The 10,067-nt window shown below is 42.7% G+C and overlaps 1 protein-coding gene across 3 annotated transcripts in view; it reads left to right on the top strand.

The window, feature by feature from the left end:
* The window catches only part of shroom4 (shroom family member 4), a 72,307-nt gene continuing 62,240 nt past the window's right edge, over positions 1 to 10,067 (top strand). Inside the window, exon 1 of one of the 3 annotated variants that reach the window (XM_027287775.1) lies at positions 1 to 374. In XM_027287775.1, the coding sequence (XP_027143576.1) occupies positions 252 to 374 (123 nt within the window). In that variant the 5' untranslated portion in view covers positions 1 to 251. The remainder of the gene's footprint in view (positions 375 to 10,067) is intronic. The other 2 variants (XM_019265688.2, XM_027287776.1) reach the window with 2 other exon arrangements.

The raw sequence follows: 10,067 nt of genomic DNA, 5'->3' as shown, positions 1-10,067 counted from the left end.
GCTAACGGGCTACTTTTTCATAAAGTTTAACCGCCTTGACCGGAAGTTCCAACCGTCGTAACTCCTCACGAGCTTTAACCGTTAACTCAAACTTTCCCTCCCTCCTCCTCCGTCCGCTCACTCCTTCATCCATCCATCCTTGTTGTTGTTGTAAAGAGAGCGGTGATGGAGAAGCCGAGGCACCGCTACCGGCACCGCTAAAGTAACGGAACCAGAGGCGAACTTTTTTTAAAACAACAAAACAAAACAAGATGGAAACGGTTGAGCAGCTCGTCTCCTTCCACCACATCCAGGTCCAGTTGAGCGGGGGCGCGCCTTGGGGGTTCACGCTGAAAGGAGGGCTCGAGCACGGCGAGCCGCTCATCATCACCAAGGTAAGAGCTCCGACCAACTGACACTGCTGCCACGATACGAGCGAAAAACTCACGTTTACACAGCCTCAAACTGCTCAAAAGTGTGTTTAAACTCGCTTCTCTGCGCCCTGTTACGTTTAACGTGATGTTTTTAAAATATTTATGTATATATTTAGAGTTTTTGGGGTGTATTTCTGCGTTGTATCGAGCCGGTTGTCCACTCATCAGGTGATTTGCGGTTCGATCCCCGGCTCCCCCAGTCTGCATGTTGGGGCAAGATACTGAACCCCAGTGCAGCTAAATCACTGAAAGTGAATGTAAAAGTGCTTTAAATGGCTTTATTCGTAATATTTATGTGTATATTTTAAATTTTTTGTAGACTTTAGGAGTTGCAAACACCAAAAACAGCAATTCTTCATTCACAATGCACACGTTGCATAGGCTCAGAATCACTAAAAGTGAATGTAAAAGTACTTTAAATGGCTTTATTCTTAATATTTCTGTGTATATTTTTCATTATTTTTTTCAGATAGACTGTAGGGGTTGCAAACACCAAGAACAGCAATTCTTCATTCACAATGCACACGTTGCATAGGCTCAGAATCACTAAAAGTGAATGTAAAACTGCCTAAAAGTGTCTTTATTCTTAATATTTCTGTGTATATTTATATTTTTTTCGTCTGTATTCGTGTTGTGTCACACTCAAATAGACTTTAGTTTCGTCTGTATTCGTGTTGTGTCACACTCAAATAGACTTTAGGAGTTTCAAACACCCAAAACAGCACTTCTTCATTCACAATGCACACGTTGCATAGGCTCAGAATCACTAAAAGTGAATGTAAAACTGCCTAAAAGTGTCTTTATTCGTAATATTTCTGTGTATATTTATAATTTTTGGTCTGTATTCGTGTTGTGTCACACTCAAATAGACTTTAGGTGTTCAGAATCACTAAAAGTGAATTTAAAAGTGTCTTTTTTCTTAATATTTCTGTGTATATTTACAGTTTTTGGGTGTATTTTTGCATTGTTTCGAGCCCGTTGTGGCTCAGGAGGTCGTCCACTCATCAGGTGATTGGTGGTTTGATCCCCGGCTCCCGCAGTCTGCATGTTGGGCAAGATACCGAACCCCAAAGTGCAGCGAAATCACTAAATGTGAATGTGAAACTGCCTAAAAGTGTCTTTATTCTTAATATTTCTGTGTATATTTGGAGTTTTTTGGTCTATTTTTGTGTAATAGACTGTAGGAGTTGTGTTTCCTAAGGATACGGTTGCTGCAAACACCAAAAACAGCAATTGTGGTCAGTCTTTTTTCATTCATATGTGCTTTTTCAGTCTAGTTTAAACTTTTCAACCCTGCAATGCAAAAGTCTTTTTCTGCAGAGAAAAACAAGTTATTGTCCCAAACTACCCGCAGGGAGGGGGGGAAGGCCTGTTGATGTTAGTCAGCTGTCTGATGAATGAAAAAAGGCAGCATGTAACGCGTTGGCAGAGGTTTAGGGGTGATGACGGACGACTGAACCCGCCTCGGATGCCTCAGTTTGGGGCAGAAATGTAGAAACGTGGTGCCCCTCCATCTTTTCTCAGAGGTCAGTCTTTAATTTCAGGTGTGTGTTCACGATGGGAGTGTGTGTGTGTGTGTGTGTTCAGGACGTGACCTCGTCCTGTGCGATAAAGTTTTCCTCTTCTCACGATGGGATTGGAGCCCGCGGGCGGCGAGCGAGCTGCTGGAAATAAGGAGGGTGTCTTTGAATTACTGCGAGTAATTATTGGTGTGTGTTCTGCTGGGGGTGGTCTCCGTGTGTGTGTGTGTGTGTTTGTGTGTGTTCAGTCCAGTGCATAAGTAGGCCGTCTGACATGCAACCTCTCCCTTTCTTTCTTTCTTTCTTTCTTTCTTTCTTTCTTTCTTTCTTTCTTTCTTTCTTTCTTTCTTTCTTTCTCTCGCCCACTCTGTTGAGAAGTCGGCGGTGGTGGTGTAAATGTTGGCCGGTGTGCCTCTATCTTCACCACAGCACCACAGCGGGGAATGGAAAAGCCTGGCCCAGTCATCTGGAAACACACACACACACACACACACACACACACACACACACACACTGATTTACACACAGTAACACAGCCCCTGGGAAAATGTGACTGGGACTGCTAGAGGAGATAAAAATCAAACTGGGCTCTATGGCTGTTTTGTGTCCAGTGGCTAGTTAAAACACACACACACACACTGAAACACTTTGAAACACACACACACACACACACTGAAACACACACACACACACACAATAAAGTAGCCCAGGCGCTGAGCGCTGGACGGGAGGAACTGCGGTGCAGCAAAGTGTTTAAAGTGTTTAATGATTAAGTGTTAAGTCCTTGAAGGAAAGACGAGAAAGATGGGAACATACAGAGAGAAGGTAAAGCCGAGGTGTGTGTGTGTGTGTGTGTGTGAAATATATGAGTGTATGTGTTTTAGGTTTAGCGAGGGCCGGAGAGAGTTTCCATCGGCCTGCACACACAGAGGTTTACTGTGTCGGTATGGACCGCAGCTGAATGCAGGCTTAATCCTCTCACTTCCGAGAGTGTGTGTGTGTGTGTGTGTGTGTGTGTGTGTGTGTGTGTGTGAAGCAGTGAAAGATGCACAGAGCAACAGAGACGTAGGAATCATCTGCATGAACTCTTTACGTACATTCAGACGCTCGTAGTCGCTCCGACTTTGTAATCAATTCATCGTCTTTGAGTCCAAATTCTCTGATTTCGGCTTCTTAAATGTGAATATTTTCTAGTTTCTTTAATCCTTTGTGACGGTAATCCGACTCTCTTTGGGTCGTGGCCAAATCAGGACATCATCTTGAGCTTTGGGAAACATTTTCTGACACTATGGTCCAAAGAAGTAATGAATTAGTTGAGAAAATGATGGACAGTTTAACTTACTTTATGGCACCTGAAAGCACATTTCCTTCTCTAAAAGCATCCATCCAAAACACAGATTTTATGACTTTTTTTTTCTACAATTCATGCACCACTTGTTCAGATTCATGTTCATCTTAACTCACGGTTTACTTACTAGCTTTTTCCACATCTCTCTGCCTTCATCCGCAAGTTGCCATCATGTGATCGTGTCAAGAGGTCGTATATATATGGGGGCGAGATCTTCTTTGGGGTCTAGTACTGAAACATAAAGTCGATCAGCTGAAGTTAAACCACAATTATTTAGAGAATCGATGAATAGTTTGAGGTTTGCTTTAAGACGAACTGTGTGGGTTTGCTGTAGGGGCACTTGAAGACTCCGGTTCTTCCAGGGGGGAATCCGAAGCATTCCCAGATTGGTTTATAATCCCTCCTCACCTCAATGAATCAAAAAATGGTTAAAAGTTGATGATAAATGAGTTTGTTTATATCAGATTTAAAGAGTTAAAGTTGAAGTTTGAGAGGGTTTAGTTGAAAAGTCTGTCTGCTGTTGGGGGCAGTCGTGGAGTATGAGAGTGCATAAAAATGTGCCAGTTGCCCTCTCAGGATGTCCATGTTTTTAAGGATTGTGTGTTCGTGGCCCTTTGAGAGCATGTACGCCGCTGGAGGGGGGGAAGGGTGGCTTCCCGAGTCTGAGACAGCAGAGAGGGATATAAGCCATTTGGTCAACATTCCACCAGGAGCATAACAAATTACCACCGTGGGGTGTGTGTGTGTGTGGGGGTTCATACACGAGTGTGTGCGACGCCTGTACACATCGTTTTCAGACTTGAATACTTGTGATCAGCTGTGTGATGTGGGGTAAAGGTTTTTAATCTGCTCCACATAGTTAGCCAGTCAGTCATTAGCTTTGCTGGTCAGTAATTCACTGAGTCAGTATATCAGCCTGTCGGCACCTTTGTTAGCCAGCCGGTCAAGGTTTAGGCATGCTTTGGTGGAAATCCATGTAACGGCTGTTGTGGTGGCCTGGAAACAAGTCGAATTACACGCTTCATATCTTTATACTTTATGTTTTTATTGAATCTATTGCAGATTTTCTGGAAGCGTTTAAATTCTTGGCTTTCTCTTTGTGTCCTGTACTTGTTTGATGAATACAATACTGCCCATTTACAATATGACGGCAGGTCCAACGCTTAAATTCAGTGATTTTTTAGAAACAATGAGTTTTTTTTCAGACGGAAATAGATAAAACAGCTGTAGCTATCTCTCTAATTAACTTTAGCTCCCTCTTTTCCACCAGACTTAAATAAAAATCCTGCAGTCATGCCTTTCATGGCCACACACATAGGGTTTAATGCTGACTTCGCACCATGTAATGATGCTAATGCAACTACCTTACCAAACTAAATGCAAAAACAAGCTACATACGTAGTCAGAATATTGTTAAGTTGACATTTAGTTTGCCAAATAACACTTTTGTGCCATTGAAATGTATGAATTAATTAGTACGATGAATGCAAAGTTACAATAAAACACCAAACCAGACGGTTATTGACACAGCTAAAAGCGGTTCTATAGTAAACTCACATCTTTATAATTCAGGTTTGTTAAACCACATGAGTAAGGCATGGGGAGTAAAAGTGAAATTAGTCGTGCTACAAAGGTAACTAGTCCAATTAAGCTTAGCAGAATAGCACAGAGCCACATTTTGACTCTAACTCGCTGTTTAGTGTGGTCATGCTACTTTTCTTCTCAGTTATTTAAACGTGTCAAGGTGGAAATTACCATATTATATTGATTTCAAGGAAATTATTGTCATTATTATAAGAATAACTAACTTCTAACGTGGCAGCCTTTAGACGTCTTCGAGAAAATTAAGACAAGACAAGACAACATGAGGTCAAGCATCTCAGGTAAACTTGAAAGCCACTAACGTTACCCCGAAAACTGTCACAGCTTGTGTTAGAGCAGACAAACACAGTTTAATCCATCCCTTGCATTTGAATAACGATAGATTATATTGAATAAAATACAAAAATACAAACAAACTTTAATGAATGAACTTTACGTGCGAGCTTGTTGATCCGTGGACATGCCTAGGCTCCAGACTAAAAGACTTAAAGCTGTGTTTTGGTGTCGTATACCATTTAAAGCTTCAGCAGTCGTCATTCTCATGTGTTTTCTGACAGTTTTTTTTTTTGCCCTTTGGTGTCTTTTGTCAAATGTGGTCGCGATGACTAAGTGGTGAGTTCCTTCCATTGTTGTATCTGACAGAGCAGCTGCTGCTGAGCTGTCAACTCACTTTCATATGTGGCTTTTATGATCCGCTGTGAGATCTGCTGTGCATGGACACGTTCCTGCCTCCTCGACAGTTTTTAGCAGCGCTGTAATCCTTCGCTTTAAGGCGGCGTTCCCATGGGACAGACAAAAAAAATCAAAAAATGTGGATTGTTCTTTGCCTAAAAAACGCAGAAACGACATTGTTAAAACTCTTTGCCTGATGAAATTTGGTGTGTTGCAATAAGGTGATGCACTACTAATTATTTAAGAATCAATCGAGATTGCCTTGATGGATCCCAGTTGCTCGTGTGAACTGTCTGGACTCTTTGTTTTTCCCACCAGACCTCTGCAGACCAGACATGCCTGCTATCTAAATGAACATCAGACTCTGCATGTTGTACCAGCGTCTGTCTAAGTGGACTGAAGCAGAGCCTCATTGACATGAAGGCTACATCATCTTTAGACATGATGAAGTTGAAAACTACATCTTCTACCTTACAATTAAAAACTTTATCTCTGAGATTGAAACCAACCCCCTGAGGAAACAGTTCCAGTCTTTTAGCCGACCATTAGCATTGCCACTTTTGGCAATCCATTTGTCTTTGTGGTCCACATGTTCTACAAAACTGGATTCATCACCCTTTTCTCCTCTCTGTGAACCCACCAACAATCAGCCAACAATCATCTCTTAAGATGTTCAACCACTGAAACCAACAGCGCACTGCTGACCCCTGACGGGGGGTAACTTTGGGAAAACTTCTTTTATTGTGTTTGAGTCGGGAGCCCAGAGAGGAAATGTGTGTTGAGCTGTGGATGAACTGAGGAAAAAAAAAAGATCAGATTGGGGTGAATAAACTTTGGAAAATCGATTTTGGCATTTTTGGCACTGTTGGAGGGTATCCTTAAGTTTTGGGGTATTTCTTGGATTTTCCAAAAGGTAGGTCATGACAAACTTATTGTGTGAATGTGGTTGCTGACCTGTGACGGGGGGTAACTTTGGGAAAACTTCTTTTAGTGTGTTTGAGTTGGGAGCCCAGAGAGGAAATGTGTGTTGAACTGTGGATGAACTGAGGAAAAAGATTGCATTGAGGTGAATGAACTGTGGAGGATTGATTTGGGCATTTTCAGGCAATTTTGGGGTATTTCTTGGATTTTCCAAAAGATATACCAAAGATAGGTCATGATGTACTTCTTGCTTGGATGCGGATGCAAACTTTATAGTGCTTAGTTGGCAGTAAATCTTTCTGATGTGAGGTTGAATTTCTCTTGAGGTTGAACAGCAGTTGTCATCAGAAACAGGATTTGGTCACGGCACGTCAACTTCTTCCAGTAGTTGTCTCGTCTTAGATCTGGATCTCGCAGATCATTGGACTTTCTGTCTTGAGTCTTTAACTCACAAGAATTCGATGAATTTATCACGATACTAAAACTCTGGAAGATCCCAGTCCTCACCTCAAACTTTCAAACTAAGTTGTTAAATGTGCGATGCAGTATTTTGAAATATCTTGTTGCACAAGTTCACCTCAACTAAACCCAAACTGACAACCACTCCTTGTGGGTGTGAGGGTTGTATGTTGGTTGGAGATTCTTGTTTTCTATTAGTGGCCAAAAGGGATTTTTCTTCTTCTTTTGTCGGAAATCAAGCCATGTTTCTTGCGGGGAGCGTTCCAGCAGAGTGTGTTTGAAAACACTGCGAGCAGTCTGGAATTTGATTCGGCCAGAACAGGCAACAAAGATGGAGACGATAATCCTCCTCTCTCGCTCGTTGCTGCTGTTGACGGTAACAGAAATCCAGGGATTTTACAAAAGAATGTTTTGACATGTGGTCGAAGGTATGCAACCAAATGTCCTGGGTTGGTAAACAGTGTGTGTGTGTGTGTGTGTGTGTGTGTGTGTGTGTGTGTGTGTGTGTGTGTGTGCTACTCTCTACATTCCAGTTTAAGGTAGCCTGCAGTAGCAATCTGCTCTGCGGGGGGTAGATGAGGATGCCATCAGATAGAGATGCTATTGTTTCTACTGTGTGTGTGTGTGTGTGTGTTTCCATGTCCTCTGCCCTGACTTGCTTCGCTAACTGTCCTAACTAATCCAAAACACATGTGCAGCAAACATGCACAATAGGGCATATTGATGATGACCGTGCGTTCCGTGTTTCCAGCGAATTATGTCGGGTTTTGCATTAAGAACGGGACGGAAAAGGAAAACTCACTTTAGTTTTTAGAATTATTTAATTTAATCATATCAAGTCATTCGTGGAGCAAGCAGAAAGGGGCAGATATTCACTGGGTGCTGCTTCTTAAATGTGAATATTTGCATTTTTTCTTTAAGAATGTGAATATTTTGGGGGGTTTTGGAGTTGAAATAAGTCCCTTTGGGATGGTAATTACTCAGTATTTTAATTAAAGGAGAAAATAATGCAGATTTGTGAATAAAGACGTACAGGGAACTGTCGGCTTAAACAACGAGCTGTTTCTGCTGTCAGAGTGCGTACAAGCACCACAACTACAGGTTTTTGTATTCATTTAAGTAGGGGTAGTGAGTTTTGCCTGTGGCGGTGGGTACAGCAAGGGTGTTCCCCAAAAAACGCAACAACATGTGGTTGGAGAAGTTGAGCTAGATCCAATTTTTGAAAAACAAAACGCAGCCCGAGCCTAACCAAACCTCCACAGTCAGCCAGAAATGTCTGTGAAACTGAAACTCTGATACTACTACCCGTTGCGTTGTGTTCTGGAGTCTGACTCGCAATTCATGCTGCAAAATAGAGACACGAAGAAGTTTAATTTGGTTTGTGTCTGATGGTTTAAGTCGTGGTTGAGCGACATAGACAGAGAATGAGAGTGAGGGAGCGCCGGCTTTAATAAAGTCGGTTAATCAGTGCTGAATATACACTAAGGATTATTTGTCTTCAGTTTATCGATCATTTAGTCTATAAAAAGTCAGAAAACAATCCAACACAGTGTCCAAGAGCTGAAGAAACATCTTTAAATTGTCCGTTTTGTCCAACCAACCATCTAAAATACACAACATGATTTGAGTTCACAGTGAAATAAAGCAGCAAATCCTCAAATTGGAGAAGCCGGAACCAAAGAATGTTTGGCATTTCTGCTTAATAACTGACGTAAAATTATCTATCATCATCATTCTTGTATTTTCTGAGGATCCTTCAAGACTTCTGGACACTCGCTCTCTGCACAGCAAGTCTTCTGTTATACTGGTTTATCTTTATGGGTATAATCAGAGCTCGTGGATGAATGAAGTTACAGGCAGGAGTGTGTGTGTGTGTGTGTGTGTGTGTGTGTGTGTGTGTTTGGGCGGGGTTGGAATGTCTCTATCTCTGATCTCTCAGCCTTTAGCTGTTTCTTTTAGGCTACGTCTGGAGGCACACACACACACACACACACACACACACACACACACACACTAAAATAACAGCCTCTCTTTGTGTAGGTACATCAGTACGCTGACCCTCAAACACACACATTGTTATTATTGCAGTGTGTGTGTGTCACGGAAAAAGGAGGCGAGGAGAAGAAATTAAAGATACATTGAACTCTGTGTGTGTGTGTGTGTGTGTGTGTCGGGGGTGTAGAAGTCGACCTCAGGTTGCTACAGTTGTTATTGTTTTTGTCCGGCGCTCTGCATTTCTTACCCTCTCTTGTTGTGGGGGTGGAGGGGGGTAAACACACCTCGGCTCGGCCATGTGTTTTTTTTTTTCCTCACATTTCACCAAAATTGCATCTGGATGTGACGGAGAACAGTTTTTGAAAACCCCCGTCGGGTTTTGTGTTCTGCTGAGTCACACATTTAACGCGGGTTTCCCCTCAGAGTTAGTGGAGGTGGGTGGTGAGCAGAGGACGGTTTGACACTGTGGAAATACTCCACTTCGAGTAAAAGTCCTGCCTCCACTCTCCTGTTTGTGTCCACAATCAGCACCAAGTCTGTCCTGCATGTTTCCACAGAGCACGTCGACCCAATCAAATCTAATTTGATCTACCAGCCCGTTTTCGGCCAATAACATAGACAGAAAAACATGGACGCAACCCAGAGGGTGGTGGCTCTGGCCGTCGCCTCAATCTCGGCAGTCCTGCTTCTGCCGCCTCCGGCTAATCTGAGCTGAGGCGAGGGGGCCGAATGACACCTGGTTGCTCAAACAAGCCACCTACCTGTCAGTGAAGCCGTTCCAAGCCAATGCCTAAAAACTGCAGTTCTTCAAACGTCCACTTGAGGCTGGCTCCAGAAGTGAGTCAGTCTATCAAATTATAATAAAGTTATGCAGGATTAAGAGCGTGGACACTTTGATTGACAGGTAGATGCTATTACAGATGGTTTATTAGAGCAACCAGGTGTCATTCGGCCCGCCTCAGGTTCTCTGATGATCCACGTCTTTGCCGATTTTTAGATTACCCAGGAGGCGGAAGAAACGTGGCGACATCCATACATGCCGATGGCAGGCACAACTGGGACGTGTTCCAGATGTTTCTGCCCGTTGTAGTCCATATTTGTGATTCGGCGGCGTGTTTCGAAAGCGTACCAGAAGCG

This window comes from Larimichthys crocea, chromosome XIV (assembly GCF_000972845.2).
Source record: "Larimichthys crocea isolate SSNF chromosome XIV, L_crocea_2.0, whole genome shotgun sequence".
NCBI lineage: Eukaryota > Metazoa > Chordata > Actinopteri > Sciaenidae > Larimichthys > Larimichthys crocea.
This window is presented reverse-complemented; position numbering and strand designations above follow the sequence as displayed.